At 59.8% G+C, this 19,665-nt stretch overlaps 1 protein-coding gene and 1 long non-coding RNA gene across 4 annotated transcripts in view; one reads left to right on the top strand and one right to left on the bottom strand.

Annotated features, from left to right (window-relative positions):
• LOC148136192 (uncharacterized) overlaps nt 1–19,665 on the top strand; it is a 126,128-nt gene that overhangs the window by 22,514 nt on the left and 83,949 nt on the right. Inside the window, exon 2 of the long non-coding RNA XR_015754662.1 lies at nt 18,994–19,110. This is a non-coding gene — a long non-coding RNA (uncharacterized LOC148136192). The remainder of the gene's footprint in view (nt 1–18,993; nt 19,111–19,665) is intronic.
• The window catches only part of LOC122543973 (equilibrative nucleoside transporter 2-like), a 35,640-nt gene that overhangs the window by 9,289 nt on the left and 6,686 nt on the right, over nt 1–19,665 (bottom strand). For 2 of the 3 annotated variants that reach the window (XM_087983846.1, XM_087983847.1), the window contains exons 3-6: nt 19,006–19,087; nt 14,619–14,809; nt 3,613–3,752; nt 2,185–2,319 (exon numbers count right to left, since the gene is read on the bottom strand). In XM_087983846.1, the coding sequence (XP_087839972.1) occupies nt 2,185–2,319; nt 3,613–3,752; nt 14,619–14,809; nt 19,006–19,087 (548 nt within the window). Of the gene's footprint in view, nt 1–2,184; nt 2,320–3,612; nt 3,753–13,919; nt 13,938–14,618; nt 14,810–19,005; nt 19,088–19,665 lie in introns of those variants that run through there. The other variant, XM_087983848.1, reaches the window with a different exon arrangement.

Here is a 19,665-nt window from a genome sequence, read left to right as displayed (position 1 = left end):
TGCGTGTCCAGGGGAGAGTGCGTGTCCGGGGGAGGAGTGCGTGTCCTGGGGGAGCGTGCGTGTCCTGGGGGAGCGTGCGTGTCCCGGGGGAGCGTGCGTCTCCGGGGGGAGAGTGCGTCCCGGGGGGAGAGTGCGTGTCCGGGGGAGGAGTGCGTGTCCTGGGGGAGCGTGCGTGTCCCGGGGGAGCGTGCGTCTCCGGGGGGAGAGTGCGTGTCCGGGGGGAGAGTGCGTGTCCCGGGGGAGAGTGCGTGTCCCGGGGGAGAGTGCGTGTCCGGGGGAGAGTGCGTGTCCGGGGGGAGAGTGCGTGTCCTGGGGGAGAGTGCGTGTCCAGGGGAGAGTGCGTGTCCGGGGGAGAGTGCGTGTCCGGGGGAGGAGTGCGTGTCCTGGGGGAGCGTGCGTGTCCCGGGGGAGCGTGCGTCTCCGGGGGGAGAGTGCGTCCCGGGGGGAGAGTGCGTGTCCGGGGGAGGAGTGCGTGTCCTGGGGGAGCGTGCGTGTCCCGGGGGAGCGTGCGTCTCCGGGGGGAGAGTGCGTCCCGGGGGGAGAGTGCGTGTCCGGGGGAGGAGTGCGTGTCCTGGGGGAGCGTGCGTGTCCCGGGGGAGCGTGCGTCTCCGGGGGGAGAGTGCGTGTCCGGGGGAGGAGTGCGTGTCCTGGGGGAGCGTGCGTGTCCTGGGGGAGCGTGCGTGTCCCGGGGGAGCGTGCGTCTCCGGGGGGAGAGTGCGTCCCGGGGGGAGAGTGCGTGTCCGGGGGAGGAGTGCGTGTCCTGGGGGAGCGTGCGTGTCCCGGGGGAGCGTGCGTCTCCGGGGGGAGAGTGCGTGTCCGGGGGGAGAGTGCGTGTCCGGGGGAGGAGTGCGTGTCCTGGGGGAGCGTGCGTGTCCCGGGGGAGCGTGCGTCTCCGGGGGGAGAGTGCGTGTCCGGGGGGAGAGTGCGTGTCCCGGGGGAGAGTGCGTGTCCCGGGGGAGAGTGCGTGTCCGGGGGAGAGTGCGTGTCCGGGGGGAGAGTGCGTGTCCTGGGGGAGAGTGCGTGTCCAGGGGAGAGTGCGTGTCCGGGGGAGAGTGCGTGTCCGGGGGAGGAGTGCGTGTCCTGGGGGAGCGTGCGTGTCCCGGGGGAGCGTGCGTCTCCGGGGGGAGCGTGCGTCTCCGGGGGGAGAGTGCGTCCCGGGGGGAGAGTGCGTGTCCGGGGGAGGAGTGCGTGTCCTGGGGGAGCGTGCGTGTCCCGGGGGAGCGTGCGTCTCCGGGGGGAGAGTGCGTGTCCGGGGGGAGAGTGCGTGTCCCGGGGGAGAGTGCGTGTCCCGGGGGAGAGTGCGTGTCCCGGGGGAGAGTGCGTGTCCCGGGGGAGAGTGCGTGTCCCGGGGGAGAGTGCGTGTCCGGGGGAGAGTGCGTGTCCGGGGGGAGAGTGCGTGTCCTGGGGGAGAGTGCGTGTCCAGGGGAGAGTGCGTGTCCGGGGGAGAGTGCGTGTCCGGGGGAGAGTGCGTGTCCGGGGGAGAGTGCGTGTCCTGGGGGAGAGTGCGTCCCCGGGGGAGAGTGCGTCCCCGGGGGAGAGTGCGTCCCCGGGGGAGAGTGCGTCCCCGGGGGGAGAGTGCGTGTCCGGGGGAGAGTGCGTGTCCGGGGGAGAGTGCGTGTCCGGGGGGGAGAGTGCGTGTCCGGGGGGGAGAGTGCGTGTCCCGGGGGGAGAGTGCGTGTCCCGGGGGGAGAGTGCGTGTCCCGGGGGGAGAGTGCGTGTCCGGGGGGAGAGTGCGTGTCCGGGGGAGGAGTGCGTGTCCTGGGGGAGAGTGCGTGTCCGGGGGAGAGTGCGTGTCCTGGGGGAGCGTGCGTGTCCCGGGGGAGCGTGCGTCTCCGGGGGGAGAGTGCGTGTCCGGGGGGAGAGTGCGTGTCCCGGGGGAGAGTGCGTGTCCCGGGGGAGAGTGCGTGTCCGGGGGGAGAGTGCGTGTCCCGGGGGGGAGTGCGTGTCCGGGGGAGAGTGCGTGTCCGGGGGAGAGTGCGTGTCCGGGGGGAGAGTGCGTGTCCGGGGGGAGAGTGCGTGTCCGGGGGGAGAGTGCGTGTCCGGGGGGAGAGTGCGTGTCCGGGGGGAGAGTGCGTGTCCGGGGGGGGGAGTGCGTGTCCGGGGGGAGCGTGCGTCTCCGGGGGGAGCGTGCGTGTCCGGGGAGAGTGCCCGTCCGGGGGGAGTATGCCTGTGGGACAGACTCACTGATCTTTGCCAGGATAGATGCCAATGCTGCGAACATTCCTGCCACTCCCTGGCCACTCATGAAGATGCTGCTGTATTTTGCCGGCAGTATTCCGACCAGGCCGAATAAACTTCCCTGTAACACTGCACCAAACGCTGAGAGACAGGGAGACAGTTACACACACCCTCAGACTGACTACCATACACACTCACCGCCCAAACCATACACACTCCCCCGGTCCCATACACACTCACCGCCCAAACCATACACACTCCCCCGGTCCCATACACATTCACCGCCCAAACCATACACACTCCCCCGGTCCCATACACACTCACCGCCCAAACCATATACACTCCCGCGGTCCCATATACACACACCCCCGGTTCCATTTACACCCCCTATCCCACAGATAATCCCTTTCCCTTCCCATATACATCCCCATATCTCATATGCACACCTCCAGTCCCATATACACCCCTTTTCCGTTCCACTCCCATACACAGTCTCTATTTCCCAAATACACCCTCCATCCCTGTCCCATATACAACACCCCTCCCCTCCCCTCCCAGTCCCATATACACACACCACCCTCCTGCTGTTCCTGTGGGTCAGGCTGGGGGAGGGGGGGGCTGAATGGCCTCCTGCTATTCCTGTGGGATAGGCTGGGGGAGCAGGGGCTGAATGGCCTCCTGCTGTTCCTGTGGGACAAACTGGGGGAGTGGGGGCTGAATGGCCTCCTGCTGTTCCTGTGGGACAGGCTGGAGGAGGGGGGGCTGAATGGCCTCCTGCTGTTCCTGTGAGAAAGACTGGGGTAGTGGGGGCTGAATGGCCTCCTGCTGTTCCTGTGGGACAGGCTGGAGGAGGGGGGGGGCTGAATGGCCTCCTGCTGTTCCTGTGGGACAGGCTGGAGGAGGGGGGGCTGAATGGCCTCCTGCTGTTCCTATGGTACAGGCTGGAGGAGGGGGGGCTGAATGGCCTCCTGCTGTTCCTGTGGGACAGGCTGGAGGAGGGGGGGGGGGCTGAATGGCCTCCTGCTGTTCCTGTGAGAAAGACTGGGGTAGTGGGGGCTGAATGGCCTCCTGCTGTTCCTGTGGGACAGGCTGGAGGAGGGGGGGGGCTGAATGGCCTCCTGCTGTTCCTGTGGGACAGGCTGGAGGAGGGGGGGGGGCTGAATGGCCTCCTGCTGTTCCTGTGGGACAGGCTGGAGGAGGGGGGGCTGAATGGCCTCCTGCTGTTCCTGTGGGACAGGCTGGAGGGTGGGGGGGGAAGCTGAATGGCCTCCTGCTGTTCCTGTGCTGTGTTGACAGGGTTGCCCAGCTAAGGCTTAGCAGCCTCCCTGTTCCACATCACCCCCACCCCAACCCAGCTCACCCACCCCCAGCCAGACCCGGACCAGGCGTTCAGCCTGCGATGCACGCCGTGGTCGCATTGCCGCTGGTACTCACAGTTGATGAACCAGATGATGGTCATGGTGATGCCGAAGAACATGGCGGGGTGGACTGGGACCACCACCAATAGCACCGTCACCACAAAGAGCAGGAAGATCCCACACAGACTGCCTGCTATCCTCACCCTCTCCGGGATCCTGCAGCCAGTACACAGACAGGGTCAGTCCCACATGCACAGTCCGATCCCAGGGTCAGACCCTCCCTCTGCACGGCTGCAACTCACCCTCACCCCCAACCTGAGCAGGATTTACCCCCTCCTCACCTTCCCTGGGCCAGAGCTGGGGTCTGTAACTCGATGGTGTTTCGAAGGATGACGTTGTGGGTTGGGTGGGGGGAGGGGAGGGGAGGGGGTTGGGGGGGGAGAACGGCCATGATCTGATAGAAGCTGAGGGAATACCGAGGGGCCTGGATAGAGTGCACACGGGACCCCTGGGCACAGCCTCAGGGTGAATGGACGGAGAGGGGAAGGGGTTTCTCCAGCTGGAGGGTGGGGGACCTGTGGGACTCATGACCACACAGGCGTGTGTGTCTGTGTGTGTGTGTGCGAGAGTGAGTGTAAGTTTGTGCGTGGGGGTGTGTCTGTTTGTGTGTGGCGGGGTGTGTGTGTGTCTGTGCATGTGTGTGGGTGTGTGTGCACGTCTGTGTGTGTGTGTGTGGATGTGTGTGTGCGGAGGGGAGGGGGGGTGTGTGTGGGCATGTGGATGTGTGTGCGGGTGTGTGTGTGAGTGTGTGCACGGAGGGGTGTGTGTGGACGGTGAGTGTGTGTGCGCGGAGGAGGGGTGTGTGTGTGTGTGTGCGGAGGAGGGGTGTGTGAGTGAGTGTGTGGCTGTGCGAGAGTGTGTATGTGTTTGTGCGTGGGGGTTTCTGTGTGTCTGTGCGAGTGAGTGTGTGTTTGTGCGTGGGGGTGTGTCTGTGTGTGTGTGTGGCGGGGTGTGGCAGGGTGTGTGCATGTCTGTGCATATGTGTGAGTGTGCACATCCGTGTGTGTCTGTGTGGGTGTGAGTGTGTGTGTGTGGGCTTGTGGATGTGCGTGTGTGGGGCGTGTGCACGGAGGGGTGTGTGTGTAGACGGTGTGTGTGTGTGCGGAGGAGGGGTGGGTGTGTGGAGGAGGGGTGTGGGGTGGTGTGTGCGTGGAGGTGGAGTGGGTGGGGTGTATGTGTGCATGTATGTGGGGAGGGTGTGTGTGTGTGCGTGTATGTCTGTGTGTGTGGGTGTGTATGTGGGGGTGTGTATGTGTGGAGTGGAGAGTGTGTGTCTGTGTGTATTTCTGTGTGGGTGGGTGTGTGTGTGTATGTGGGGTGTGTGTGTGCGGAGGAGGGGTGTGGGTGTATGTGGGTGTGTTTGTGTGTGTGTGTGGGGTAGGTGTGTGTGTGTATGTGGGGTGTGTGTGTATGTGTGTGTGCATGGAGGGGTGTGTGTGTAGACGGTGTGGAGGAGGGTGTGTGTGTGCACAGAGGGGGTTGTGGGTGGGGGTCTGTGTGTGTGTGGAAGAGGGTGTGTGTGTGTGTGCGGAGGAGGAGTGTGGAAGAGGGTGTGTGTGTGTGTGCGGAGGAGGAGTGTGGGGTGGTGTGTGTGTGTGCGGAGGAGGGGTGTGGGGTGGTGTGTGTGTGTGTGTGTGCGGAGGAGGGGTGTGGGGTGGTGTGTGTGTGTGCGGAGGAGGGGTGTGGGGTGGTGTGTGTGTGTGTGTGCGGAGGAGGGGTGTGGGGTGGTGTGTGTGTGTGTGTGTGCGGAGGAGGGGTGTGGGGTGGTGTGTGTGTGTGTGTGTGCGGAGGAGGGGTGTGGGGTGGTGTGTGTGTGTGCGGAGGAGGGGTGTGGGGTGGTGTGTGTGTGTGTGTGTGCGGAGGAGGGGTGTGGGGTGGTGTGTGTGTGTGCGGAGGAGGGGTGTGGGGTGGTGTGTGTGTGTGTGTGCGGAGGAGGGGTGTGGGGTGGTGTGTGTGTGTGTGTGCGGAGGAGGGGTGTGGGGTGGTGTGTGTGTGTGCGGAGGAGGGGTGTGGGGTGGTGTGTGTGTGTGCGGAGGAGGGGTGTGGGGTGGTGTGTGTGTGTGTGTGTGCGGAGGAGGGGTGTGGGGTGGTGTGTGTGTGTGTGTGTGCGGAGGAGGAGTGTGGGGTGGTGTGTGTGTGTGTGTGCGGAGGAGGAGTGTGGGGTGGTGTGTGTGTGTGTGTGCGGAGGAGGAGTGTGGGGTGGTGTGTGTGTGTGTGTGCGGAGGAGGAGTGTGGGGTGGTGTGTGTGTGTGTGTGCGGAGGAGGAGTGTGGGGTGGTGTGTGTGTGTGTGTGTGTGCGGAGGAGGAGTGTGGGGTGGTGTGTGTGTGTGTGTGTGCGTGCGGAGGAGGAGTGTGGGGTGGTGTGTGTGTGTGTGTGTGTGCGGAGGAGGAGTGTGGGGTGGTGTGTGTGTGTGTGCGGAGGAGGGGTGTGGGGTGGTGTGTGTGTGCGGAGGAGGGGTGTGGGGTGGTGTGTGTGTGTGTGTGCGGAGGAGGAGTGTGGGGTGGTGTGTGTGTGTGTGCGGAGGAGGAGTGTGGGGTGGTGTGTGTGTGTGTGCGGAGGAGGGGTGTGGGGTGGTGTGTGTGTGTGTGCGGAGGAGGGGTGTGGGGTGGTGTGTGTGTGTGTATGTGCGGAGGAGGAGTGTGGGGTGGTGTGTGTGTGTGTGCGGAGGAGGGGTGTGGGGTGGTGTGTGTGTGTGTGCGTGCGGAGGAGGAGTGTGGGGTGGTGTGTGTGTGTGTGTGTGCGGAGGAGGAGTGTGGGGTGGTGTGTGTGTGTGTGCGGAGGAGGGGTGTGGGGTGGTGTGTGTGTGTGTGTGTGCGGAGGAGGGGTGTGGGGTGGTGTGTGTGTGTGTGTGTGCGGAGGAGGGGTGTGGGGTGGTGTGTGTGTGTGTGTGCGGAGGAGGGGTGTGGGGTGGTGTGTGTGTGTGTGTGCGGAGGAGGAGTGTGGGGTGGTGTGTGTGTGTGCGGAGGAGGGGTGTGGGGTGGTGTGTGTGTGTGCGGAGGAGGGGTGTGGGGTGGTGTGTGTGTGTGCGGAGGAGGGGTGTGGGGTGGTGTGTGTGTGTGTGTGTGCGGAGGAGGGGTGTGGGGTGGTGTGTGTGTGCGTGCGGAGGAGGGGTGTGGGGTGGTGTGTGTGTGTGTGTGTGCGGAGGAGGGGTGTGGGGTGGTGTGTGTGTGTGTGTGTGCGGAGGAGGGGTGTGGGGTGGTGTGTGTGTGCGTGCGGAGGAGGGGTGTGGGGTGGTGTGTGTGTGTGTGTGTGCGGAGGAGGGGTGTGGGGTGGTGTGTGTGTGTGTGTGTGCGGAGGAGGGGTGTGGGGTGGTGTGTGTGTGTGTGTGCGGAGGAGGGGTGTGGGGTGGTGTGTGTGTGTGTGTGCGGAGGAGGAGTGTGGGGTGGTGTGTGTGTGTGTGTGTGCGGAGGAGGGGTGTGGGGTGGTGTGTGTGTGTGCGGAGGAGGGGTGTGGGGTGGTGTGTGTGTGTGCGGAGGAGGGGTGTGGGGTGGTGTGTGTGTGTGTGTGTGCGGAGGAGGGGTGTGGGGTGGTGTGTGTGTGTGTGTGTGCGGAGGAGGGGTGTGGGGTGGTGTGTGTGTGTGCGGAGGAGGGGTGTGGGGTGGTGTGTGTGTGCGGAGGAGGGGTGTGGGGTGGTGTGTGTGCGGAGGAGGGGTGTGGGGTGGTGTGTGTGTGTGCGGAGGAGGGGTGTGGGGTGGTGTGTGTGTGTGCGGAGGAGGGGTGTGGGGTGGTGTGTGTGTGTGTGTGTGTGCGGAGGAGGGGTGTGGGGTGGTGTGTGTGTGTGTGTGTGTGCGGAGGAGGAGTGTGGGGTGGTGTGTGTGTGTGTGTGCGGAGGAGGGGTGTGGGGTGGTGTGTGTGTGTGTGCGGAGGAGGGGTGTGGGGTGGTGTGTGTGTGCGTGCGGAGGAGGGGTGTGGGGTGGTGTGTGTGTGTGTGTGTGTGCGGAGGAGGGGTGTGGGGTGGTGTGTGTGTGTGTGTGCGGAGGAGGGGTGTGGGGTGGTGTGTGTGTGTGTGTGTGTGCGGAGGAGGAGTGTGGGGTGGTGTGTGTGTGTGCGGAGGAGGAGTGTGGGGTGGTGTGTGTGTGTGTGCGGAGGAGGAGTGTGGGGTGGTGTGTGTGTGTGTGTGTGTGTGTGCGTGCGGAGGAGGAGTGTGGGGTGGTGTGTGTGTGTGTGTGCGGAGGAGGAGTGTGGGGTGGTGTGTGTGTGTGTGTGCGGAGGAGGAGTGTGGGGTGGTGTGTGTGTGTGTGTGTGTGTGTGTGTGCGGAGGAGGAGTGTGGGGTGGTGTGTGTGTGTGTGCGGAGGAGGAGTGTGGGGTGGTGTGTGTGTGTGTGTGTGTGTGTGTGCGTGCGGAGGAGGAGTGTGGGGTGGTGTGTGTGTGTGTGTGTGCGGAGGAGGAGTGTGGGGTGGTGTGTGTGTGTGTGTGTGTGCGGAGGAGGAGTGTGGGGTGGTGTGTGTGTGTGTGTGTGTGCAGAGGAGGAGTGTGGGGTGGTGTGTGTGTGTGTGTGTGTGCGGAGGAGGGGTGTGGGGTGGTGTGTGTGTGTGTGTGTGCGGAGGAGGAGTGTGGGGTGGTGTGTGTGTGTGTGCGGAGGAGGAGTGTGGGGTGGTGTGTGTGTGTGTGTGTGTGCGGAGGAGGAGTGTGGGGTGGTGTGTGTGTGTGCGTGTGCGGAGGAGGAGTGTGGGGTGGTGTGTGTGTGTGTGCGGAGGAGGAGTGTGGGGTGGTGTGTGTGTGTGTGTGCGGAGGAGGAGTGTGGGGTGGTGTGTGTGTGCGGAGGAGGAGTGTGGGGTTGTGTGTGTGTGTGCGGAGGAGGGGTGTGGGGTGGTGTGTGTGTGTGTGCGGAGGAGAGGTGTGGGGGTGTGTGCGCGGAGGGGGGTGTGTGTGTGGAGGGTGTGGGTGTGTGTGCGCGGAGGAGGGGTGTGGGGTGGTGTGTGTGCGGAGGAGGAGTGTGGGGTGGTGTGTGTGTGTGTGCGGAGGAGGAGTGTGGGGTGGTGTGTGTGTGTGCGGAGGAGGAGTGTGGGGTGGTGTGTGTGTGTGTGCGGAGGAGGAGTGTGGGGTGGTGTGTGTGTGTGTGCGGAGGAGGGGTGTGGGGTGGTGTGTGTGTGTGTGCGGAGGAGAGGTGTGGGGGTGTGTGCGCGGAGGGGGGTGTGTGTGTGGAGGGTGTGGGTGTGTGTGCGGAGGAGGGGTGTGGGGTGGTGTGTGTGCGGAGGAGGAGTGTGGGGTGGTGTGTGTGTGTGTGCGGAGGAGGAGTGTGGGGTGGTGTGTGTGTGTGCGCGGAGGGGGGTGTGTGCGCGGAGGGGGGTGTGTGTGTGGAGGAGGGTGTGGGTGTGTGTGCGGAGGAGGGGTGTGGGGTGGTGTGTGTGCATGCAGAGGGGTGGGTGTGGGTGGGGATGTCTGTGTGTATGTGTGGAGGGGAGGTGTCTGTCTGTGCGTGCGTGTGTTTGTGTGTGGGTGTGTGTGGGGAGTGTGTGTGGGTGGTGTATGTGTGGAGTGGAGGGTGTGTGTCTGTGGGTGTGTGTCTGTGTGTGTATGTCTGTGCGTGCGTGTGTTTGTGTATGTGCTTGCGGGGTGTATGTGGGGTGGGTGTCTATGTGGGGTTTGTGGGGGGGGTGTGTGTGGGGTGTGCGTATGTGTGGGGTGTGTGTGGGTGCGTATGTGGGATGTGTGTGTGTGGGGGGGGGTAGGTGTGTGTGTGTGTGCACAGAGGGCTGTTTATGTAGACGGAGTGTGTGTGTTTGCGGAGGAGGGGTGGGTGTGTGGAGGAGGGTGTGTGTGTGTGTGTGTGGGGGGGGCGGTGGTGGGTGTGGGAGTGTGTGGGCACGTATGTGCGGGGTGTCTGTGGGTGGGGGTATCTGTGTGCGCGGAGGAGGGTGTGTGTGTGCGTGTGCGTGGAGGAGGGGTGTGGGGTGGTGTGTGTGTGCAGAGGGGTGGGTGTGCGTGGGGATGTGTGTGCGGAGGAGGGGTGTGGGGTGGGGTGTGCGTGCGCGCATGTGAGCGGAGGGGTTGTGTGGGTGGGGGTGTGCGTGTGCGTGGAGGAGGGGTGTGTTGGTGTATGTGGGGTGTGTTGGTGTGGGTGTGTATGTGTGGTGTGTGTATGTGGGTGAGTGTGTGTCGGGTCTGTATGTGGGTTGTGTGTGGGTGTGTATGTGGGGTGGGGTGTGTTTATGGGGTGTGTGGGGGGTGTGGGTGTGTATGTGGGGTGGGTGTGTGTGCGGTGTGTGTGGGTGTGTATGTGGTGTGTGTGTGCATGCGGGGTGTGTGTGGGTGTGTATGTGGGGTGTGTGTGCGTGCGGGGTGTGTGTGGGTGTGTATGTGGGTGTGCGGGTGTGTGTGCGGGGTGGGTGTGTGTGGGGTATGTGGGTTGGGTGTGTGCAGGGTGAGTGTGTGCGGGGTGTGTATGTGGGGTGTGTTGGTGTATGTGGGGTGTGTTGGTGTGGGTGTGTATGTGGGGTGGGTGTGTATGTGGGATGTGTGGGTGTGTATCTGGGGTGGGTGTGCGGGGTGTGTATGTGGGGTGTGTATGTGCGATGTATGGGTGTGTATGTGGGGTGTGTGCATGTGTGGGGTGATTGTGTGTGTGTGTGTGTGTGTATGTGGGGTGTGTGTGTGTGTGTGTATGTGGGGTGTGTGTGTGTGTGTGTGTGTGTGTGTGTATGTGGGGTGTGTGTGTGTGTGTGTGGGTGTGTATGTGGGGTGTGGGTGTGTGTGGGTGTGTATGTGGGGTGTGTGTGCATGCGGGGTGTGTGTGGGTGTGTATGTGGGTGTGCGGGTGTGTGTGCGGGGTGGGTGTGTGTGGGGTATGTGGGTTGGGTGTGTGCAGGGTGAGTGTGTGCGGGGTGTGTATGTGGGGTGTGTTGGTGTATGTGGGGTGTGTTGGTGTGGGTGTGTATGTGGGGTGGGTGTGTATGTGGGATGTGTGGGTGTGTATCTGGGGTGGGTGTGCGGGGTGTGTATGTGGGGTGTGTATGTGCGATGTATGGGTGTGTATGTGGGGTGTGTATGTGCGATGTATGGGTGTGTATGTGGGGTGTGTGCATGTGTGGGGTGATTGTGTGTGTGTGTGTGTGTGTATGTGGGGTGTGTGTGTGTGTGTGTGTGTGTGTGTATGTGGGGTGTGTGTGTGTGTGTGTGTGTATGTGGGGTGTGTGTGTATGTGGGGTGTGTGTGTGTGTGTGTGGGTGTGTATGTGGGGTGGGTGTGTATGTGGGGTGTGGGTGTGTGTGGGTGTGTATGTGGGGTGTGTGTGTGTGTGGGGTCTGTGTGGGTGTGTATGTGGGGTGTGTGTGTGTGCGGGGTCTGTGTGGGTGTGTATGTGGGGTGTGTGTGTGTGCGGGGTCTGTGTGGGTGTGTATGTGGGGTGTGTGTGTGTGCAGGGTGTGTGGGGTGTGTGTATGTGGGGTGTGTGTGTGTGGGGTGTGTGTGTGTGTGGGGTGTGTGTGTGTGCGGGGTGTGTGTGTGCGTGTGGTGTGTGTGTGCGTGTGGTGTGTGTATGTGGGGTGAGTGTGTGTGCGGGGTGTGTGTGGGTGTGTATGTGGGGGTGTGGGGTGGGTGTGTATGTGTGTGTGTGGGGTGTTTGTGGTTGTGTATGTGGGGTGTGGGTGTGTATGTGGGATGTGTGTGTGGGGAATGTATGTGGGGTGTGTGTGTGCAGGGTGGGTGTGCGGGGTGTGTGTGGGGTATGTGGGTTGTGTGTGTGGGTGTGTGCAGGGTGAGTGTGTGCGGGGTGTGTGTGTATATGGGTCTGTGTGTGTGTCGGGTGTGTGTGTGGGTGTGTATGTGGGGTGTGTGGGTGTGTATGTGGGGTTTGTGCATGTGTGGGGTGATTGTGTGGGTGTGTATGTGGGGTGTGTGTGTGTGTGGGGTCTGTGTGGGTGTGTATGTGGGGTGTGTGTGTGTGTGGGGTCTGTGTGGGTGTGTATGTGGGGTGTGTGTGTGTGCGGGGTGTGTGTGGGTGTGTATGTGGGGTGTGTGTGTGTGCAGGGTGTGTGTGGGTGTGTATGTGGGGTGTGTGTGTGTGCGGGGTGTGTGTGGGTGTGTATGTGGGGTGTGTGTGTGTGCAGGGTGTGTGTGGGTGTGTATGTGGGGTGTGTGTGTGCAGGGTGTATGTGGGTGAGTGTGTGTCGGGTCTGTATGTGGGTTGTGTGTGGGTGTGTATGTGGGGTGGGGTGTGTTTATGGGGTGTGTGGGGGGTGTGGGTGTGTATGTGGGGTGGGTGTGTGTGCGGTGTGTGTGGGTGTGTATGTGGTGTGTGTGTGCATGCGGGGTGTGTGTGGGTGTGTATGTGGGGTGTGTGTGCGTGCGGGGTGTGTGTGGGTGTGTATGTGGGTGTGCGGGTGTGTGTGCGGGGTGGGTGTGTGTGGGGTATGTGGGTTGGGTGTGTGCAGGGTGAGTGTGTGCGGGGTGTGTATGTGGGGTGTGTTGGTGTATGTGGGGTGTGTTGGTGTGGGTGTGTATGTGGGGTGGGTGTGTATGTGGGATGTGTGGGTGTGTATCTGGGGTGGGTGTGCGGGGTGTGTATGTGGGGTGTGTATGTGCGATGTATGGGTGTGTATGTGGGGTGTGTATGTGCGATGTATGGGTGTGTATGTGGGGTGTGTGCATGTGTGGGGTGATTGTGTGTGTGTGTGTGTGTGTATGTGGGGTGTGTGTGTGTGTGTGTGTGTGTGTGTATGTGGGGTGTGTGTGTGTGTGTGTGTGTATGTGGGGTGTGTGTGTATGTGGGGTGTGTGTGTGTGTGTGTGGGTGTGTATGTGGGGTGGGTGTGTATGTGGGGTGTGGGTGTGTGTGGGTGTGTATGTGGGGTGTGTGTGTGTGTGGGGTCTGTGTGGGTGTGTATGTGGGGTGTGTGTGTGTGCGGGGTCTGTGTGGGTGTGTATGTGGGGTGTGTGTGTGTGCGGGGTCTGTGTGGGTGTGTATGTGGGGTGTGTGTGTGTGCAGGGTGTGTGGGGTGTGTGTATGTGGGGTGTGTGTGTGTGGGGTGTGTGTGTGTGTGGGGTGTGTGTGTGTGCGGGGTGTGTGTGTGCGTGTGGTGTGTGTGTGCGTGTGGTGTGTGTATGTGGGGTGAGTGTGTGTGCGGGGTGTGTGTGGGTGTGTATGTGGGGGTGTGGGGTGGGTGTGTATGTGTGTGTGTGGGGTGTTTGTGGTTGTGTATGTGGGGTGTGGGTGTGTATGTGGGATGTGTGTGTGGGGAATGTATGTGGGGTGTGTGTGTGCAGGGTGGGTGTGCGGGGTGTGTGTGGGGTATGTGGGTTGTGTGTGTGGGTGTGTGCAGGGTGAGTGTGTGCGGGGTGTGTGTGTATATGGGTCTGTGTGTGTGTCGGGTGTGTGTGTGGGTGTGTATGTGGGGTGTGTGGGTGTGTATGTGGGGTTTGTGCATGTGTGGGGTGATTGTGTGGGTGTGTATGTGGGGTGTGTGTGTGTGTGGGGTCTGTGTGGGTGTGTATGTGGGGTGTGTGTGTGTGTGGGGTCTGTGTGGGTGTGTATGTGGGGTGTGTGTGTGTGCGGGGTGTGTGTGGGTGTGTATGTGGGGTGTGTGTGTGTGCAGGGTGTGTGTGGGTGTGTATGTGGGGTGTGTGTGTGCAGGGTGTGTGTGGGGTGTGGGTGTGCGTGTGGTGTGTGTGTGTGTGTGTATGTGGGGTGAGTGTGTGTGCAGGGTGTGTATGTGGGGTGGGTGTGTGCAGGGTGTGTATGTGGGGTGAGTGTGTGTGCAGGGTGTGTGTGCAGGGTGTGTATGTGGGGTGGGTGTGTGCAGGGTGTGTATGTGGGGTGGGTGTGTGCAGGGTGTGTATGTGGGGTGTGTGTGTGTGGGGAGTGTATGTGGGGTGTGTGTGTGTAGATTGGGTGTGTGGGGTGTGTATGTGGAGTGTGTGTGGGTGTGTGTGCAGGGTGTGTGTGCGGGGTGTGTGTGGGGAGTATATGTGGGGGGTGTGTGTGTGTGCAGGGAGTGTGTGCAGGGAGTGTGTGCAGGGAGTGTGTGCAGGGAGTGTGTGCGGGGTGTGTGTGCGGGGTGTGTGTGCGGGGTGTGTGTGTGGAGAGTGTGTGGGGTGTGTATGTGGAGTGTGTGTGGGTGTGTATGTGGGGTGTGTGTGTGCAGGGTGTGGGTATGCGCGGGGTGTGTGTGGGTGTGTATGTGGGGTGTGTGTATGCAGGGTGGGTGTGCGGGATGTGTATGTGGGGTGTGTGTATGTGTGTGTGTATGTGTGTGTGCGGGGAGTTTATGTGGGATGTGTGTATGGGGTTTGTGTATGGGTGTGTGGGGGGTGTGGGGTGTGAGGGGGTGGTGGGTGTGAGGGGGTGGGGGAGACGGGGTGTGGGTGGGGGGAGTATCACTCACCGCGGATACAGGATGGAGTTGAGGGTGAGGGGGTGTGAGGGGGTGGGGAAGACGGGGTGTGGGTGGGGGGAGTATCACTCACCGCGGATACAGGATGGAGTTGAGGGTGAGGGGGTGTGAGGGGGTGGGGAAGACGGGGTGTGGGTGGGGGGAGTATCACTCACCGCGGATACAGGATGGAGTTGAGGGTGAGGGGGTGTGAGGGGGTAGGGGACACGGGGTGTGGGTGGGGGGAGTATCACTCACCGCGGATACAGGATGGAGTTGAGGGTGAGGGGATGGCGGACACGGGGTGTGGGTGAGGGTGAGGGGGTAGGGGAGATGGGGTGTGGGTGGGGGGGGACTATCACTCACCGCGGATACAGGATGGAGTTGAGGGTGAGGGGGTGTGAGGGGGTGGGGGAGATGGGGTGTGGGTGGGGGAAGTATCACTCACCGCGGATACAGGATGGAGTTGAGGGTGAGGGGGTGTGAGGGGGTGGGGAAGATGGGGTATGGATGGGGGGAGTATCACTCACCGCGGATACAGGATGGAGTTGAGGGTGTGAGGGGGTGGGGGACACGGGGTGTGGGTGAGGGTGAGGGGGTGGGGGAGACGGGGTGTGGGTGGGGGGACTATCACTCACCGCGGATACAGGATGGAGTTGAGGGTGAGGGGGGTGGGGGAGACGGGGTGTGGGTGGGGGGAGTATCACTCACCGCGGATACAGGATGGAGTTGAGGCAGGTGAACAGCAGCAGGGGTAACATCGAGAGCAGGGTCATCCAGTTACTGAAATGCCATTGGTCACCAGCCTGCTCCCTGCCACTTGTCAACGTCGAGGCATTCCCAGTTGTTACATTCCCAGGTGGAATATTCCCAGGCACAGCATTCAGGCGTCCCACAAAATACTTCAATAAAAAGACGGGGAAGAGATTAAAGAGTGATCCAGAGTAACACTGCTGTCTCAGCACTGGCTGTTACAGAGTCCTGTCCCATACTCAGTGTCGGAGTCAATTACTGCAGAGTCATCGAGATGTACAGCACAGAAACAGACCCTTCCAACCCGTCCATGTTAACCAGATAACCTACATTATCTAGTCCCATTTGCCAGCACTTGCCCCAAATCCCTCTAACCCCTTCCTATTCATAGATGCCTTTTAGATGTCATTGTACCAGCCTCCACCACACCCTCTGGCAGCTCATTCCATACACGTACCACCCTCTGTGTGGAAATGTTGCCCCTTAGGTCTCTTTTACATCTTGCCCCTCTCACCCTAAACCTATGCCCTCTAGTTCTGACCTCTCCGACCCCAGGGAAAAGACTTTGTCTATTTACCCTATCCATGCCCCTCATGATTTTATAAACCTCTATAAGGTCACCCCTCAGCCTCCGACACTCCAGGGAAAACAGCCCCAGCCTGTTCAGCCTCTCCCTATAGCTCAAATCCTCCAGCCTTGTAAATCTTTTCTGAACCCTTTCAAGTTTCACAACATCCTTTCGATAGGAGGGATTCTAAAAGTGGCCTCACCAATGTCCTGTACAGCTGCAACATGACCTCCCAACCCCTGTACTCAATACTCTGACCAATAAAGGAAAGCATACCAAACGCCTTCTTCACTATCCTATCTACCTGCGACTCCACTTTCCAGGAGCTATGAACCTGCACCCCAAGGTCTCTTTGTTCAGCAACACACCCTAGGACCTTACCATTAAGTGTATAAGTCCTGCTAAGATTTGCTTTCCCAAAATGCAGCACCTCGCATTTATCTGAATTAAACTCCATCTGCCACTTCTCAGCCCATTGGTCCCGTTGTAATCTGAGAAGGGGCGTAGAGACATCCCTGGTAATTATAGACCAATGAGCCTCACTTTGGTTGTGGGGAAAGTGTTGGAAAAGGTTATAAGGGATAGGATTTATAATCATCTAAAGAGGAATCAGTTGATTAGGGATGGTCAACGTGGTTTGTGAAGGGTAGGTTGTGCCTTACTAACCTTATTGAGCTCTATGAGAAAGTGACCAAACAGGTGGATGAGGGTAAAGCGGTTGATATAGTGTATATGGACTTCAGTAAGGTGTTTGATAGGATTCCCCATGGTAGGCTATTGCACAAAACACAGAGGCATGTGATTGAGGGTGGTTTAGTGGTTTGGATCAGAAATTGGCTAGCTGAAAGAAGACAGAGGGTGGTGGTTGATGGGAAATGTTCATCCTGGGTTACAGAGGGTCATAGATAAAACGCAGAGCTGGGCTGAGAAGTGGCAAGTGGAGTTTAATGCGGAAAAGTGTGAGGTGATTCACTTTGGAAGAAATAACAGGAATGCAGAGTACTGGGCTAATGGTAAGATTCTTGGCAGCGTAGATGAACAGAGGGGTCTCGGAGTCCAGGTGCATAGATCCCTGAAAGTTGCCACCCAGGTTGATAGGGTTGTTAAGAAGGCATACGGTGTGTTGGTGTTTATTGGTAGAGGGATTGAGTTTCGGAGCCACAAGGTCATGCTGCAGCTGTACAAAACTCTGGTGCGGCCGCACTTGGAGTATTGCGTACAGTTCTGGTCACCACATTATAGGAAGGATATGGAAGCTTTGGAAAGGGTTCAGAGGAGATTTACTAGGACATTACCTGGTATGGAGGGAAAGTCTTATGAGGAAAGGCTGAGGGTCTTGAGGCTGTTTTCGTCAGAGAGAAGGTTGAGAGGTGGTTTAATTGAGACATATAAGATAATCAGAGGGTTAGATAGGGTGGATAGTGAGACCCTTTTTCCTCGGATGGTGAAGGCTAACCTGAGGGGACATAGCTTTAAATTGAGGGGTGATCAGATATAGGACAGAGGTAGTTTCTTTACTCAGGAGTAGTGGGGAGGGGGTGTGAAATGCACTACCTGCAACAGTAATAGTCTTGCCAACATTAAGGGCATTTAAATGGGCATTGAACATACATATGAATAATAATAGAACAGTGGGCATCAGATTAATTTCACAGTTTGGCATAACATAGAGGGCAAAAGGGCATGTACTGCGCCATAACGTTCTCTGTTCAACTACATGTACATCCTATCCCTCAGGATTCCCTCCAACAACTTGCCCACCACCGAGGTCAGGCTCACTGGTCTATAGTTCCCTGGCTTGTCTTTACCGCCCTTCTTAAACAGTGGCACCACGTTTGCCAACCTCCAGTCTTCCGGCACCTCACCTGTGACCATCGATGATACAAATATCTCAGCAAGAGGCCCAGAAACCACTTCTCTAGCTTCCCACAGAGTTCTCGGGTACACCTGATCAGGTCCTGGGGATTTATCCACCTTTAACTGTTTCAAGGCATCCAGCACTTGCTCCTCTGTAATCTGCACATTTTGCAAGATGTCACCATGTATTTCCCTACAGTCTATATCTTCCATATCCTTTTCCACAGTAAATACTGATGCAAAATATTTAGTATCTCCTGTGGCTCCACACAAAGGCCGCCTTGCTGATCTTTGAGGGGCCCTATTCTCTCCCTAGTTACCCTTTTGTCCTTAATATATTTGGAAAACCCCTTTGGATTCTCCTTAATTCTATTTCCCAAAGCTATCTCATGTCCCCGTTTTGCCCTCCTGATTTCCCTCTTGAGTATACTCCTACTTCCTTTATACTCTAAGGATTCACTCGATCTATCCTGTCTATACCTGACATATGCTTCCTTCTTTCTCTTAACCAACCCCTCAATTCCTTTAGTCATCCAGCATTCCCTATACCTACCAGCCTTCCCTTTCACCCTGACAGGAATATACTTTCTCTGGAATCTTGTAATCTCATTTCTGAAGGCTTCCCATTTTCCAGCCGTCCCTTTGGGGGCAGATATTTGCAGGTAATCAGCTTTTGAATGTTCTTGCCTAATACCGTCAAATTTAACCTTCTTCCAATTTGGAACTGGCTGGAATCTGTACTGAAAATGCTGGAGATCACAGTGGGTCAGACAGCATCCATGGACAGAGAGCACTGACCTCTCTCTCTCTCCCTCATCACTGACCCTCTGACGTTGCGGCGCTCGCTCAGCACTGACCCTCCGACAGTGCCCGCTCCCTCAGCACTGACCCTCCGACAGTGCCCGCTCCCTCAGCACTGACCCTCCGACAGTGCCCACTCCCTCAGCACTGACCCTCCGACAGTGCCCACTCCCTCAGCACTGACCCTCCGACAGTGCCCGCTCCCTCAGCACTGACCCTCTGACAGTGCGGCGCTCCCTCAGCACCTACCCTCTGACAGTGCCCACTCCCTCAGCATTGACCCTCTGACAGTGCCCACTCCCTCAGCACTGACCCTCTGACAGTGCGGCACTCCCTCAGCACTGACCCTCTGACAGTGCTCACTCCCTCAGCACTGACCCTCCGACAGTGCGGCGCTCCCTCAGCACTGACCCTCCGACAGTGCCCGCTCCCTCAGCACTGACCCTCTGACAGTGCGGCACTCCCTCAGCACTGACCCTCTGACAGTGCCCACTCCCTCAGCACTGACCCTCTGACAGTGCGGCACTCCCTCAGCACTGACCCTCCGACAGTGCGGCTCTCCCTCATCACTGACCCTCCGACAGTGCGACACTCCCTCAGCACTGACCCTCCGACAGTGCCCACTCCCTCAGCACTGACCCTCCGACACTGCGGCTCTCCCTCAGCACTGACCCTCCGACAGTGCGGCTCTCCCTCAGCACTGACCCTCCGACAGTGCCCACTCCCTCAGCACTGACCCTCCGCCACTGCGGCACTCCCTCAGCACTGACCCTCCGATAGTGCCCTCTCCCTCAGCACTGACCCTCCGACAGTGCCCACTCCCTCAGCACTGACCCTCCGACACTGCGGCTCTCCCTCAGCACTGACCCTCCAACAGTGCCCACTCCCTCAGCACTGACACTCCGACAGTGCCCACTCCCTCAGCACTGACCCTTCGACAGTGTGTGCTCTGATGAAGAGTCTGCCAGACTGGAAACGTTAGCTTGCTCTGTCTCCATGGAGACTGCCTGACCCGCTGTGATCTCCAGCAATTGTTATCTTCTGTCTGATACTTGGACAGCCAGTTGGTAATCTGCAGTACTAACTCTGTGCTTATCCTTTCACAAGGGCATTACTCACCGGGATGGCAGTGATGAAAAAGTTCCAAGGCAGCAGCGTTCCCAATCCCAGGAAGAAGAAAATAATCTGGACAAATTTGAATCTGCAGGAGATGCTGTCGGTTAGGTGGGTGTTCAGCTGACAGGAACCCAATCGCAGGTCACTAGCTCTCCCAACGCACGGTCAGGGTGGGGAAACTGAACATTCCAGGGGTTTCTCAGCACTGACCCTCCGACAGTGCCCACTCCCTCAGCGCTGACCCTCCGACAGTGCCCACTCCCTCAGCACTGACCCTCTGACAGTGCGGCACTCCCTCAGCACTGACCCTCTGACAGTGCCCACTCCCTCAGCATTGACCCTCCGACAGTGTGGCACTCCCTCAGCACTGACCCTCCGACAGTGCCCACTCCCTCAGCACTGACCCTCCGACAGTGCCCACTCCCTCAGCACTGACCATCCGACAGTGCCCACTCCCTCAGCACTAACTCTCCGACAATGCGGCACTCCCTCAGCACTAACTCTCCGACAGTGCCCACTCCCTCAGCGCTGACCCTCCGACAGTGCCCACTCCCTCAGCACTGACCGTCCGACAGTGCCCACTCCCTCAGCACTGACCCTCTGACAGTGCGGCACTCCCTCAGCACTGACCCTCTGACAGTGCGGCACTCCCTCAGCACAGAC

The sequence above is a fragment of the Chiloscyllium plagiosum genome, unplaced genomic scaffold (genome assembly GCF_037043375.1).
Source record: "Chiloscyllium plagiosum isolate Xiang-an unplaced genomic scaffold, Cpla_swu_hap1 HiC_scaffold_46, whole genome shotgun sequence".
NCBI classification, from domain to species: domain Eukaryota; kingdom Metazoa; phylum Chordata; class Chondrichthyes; order Orectolobiformes; family Hemiscylliidae; genus Chiloscyllium; species Chiloscyllium plagiosum.
The sequence above is the reverse complement of the archived record's forward strand: the minus strand, read 5'-3'. Positions and strand labels throughout refer to the sequence as shown.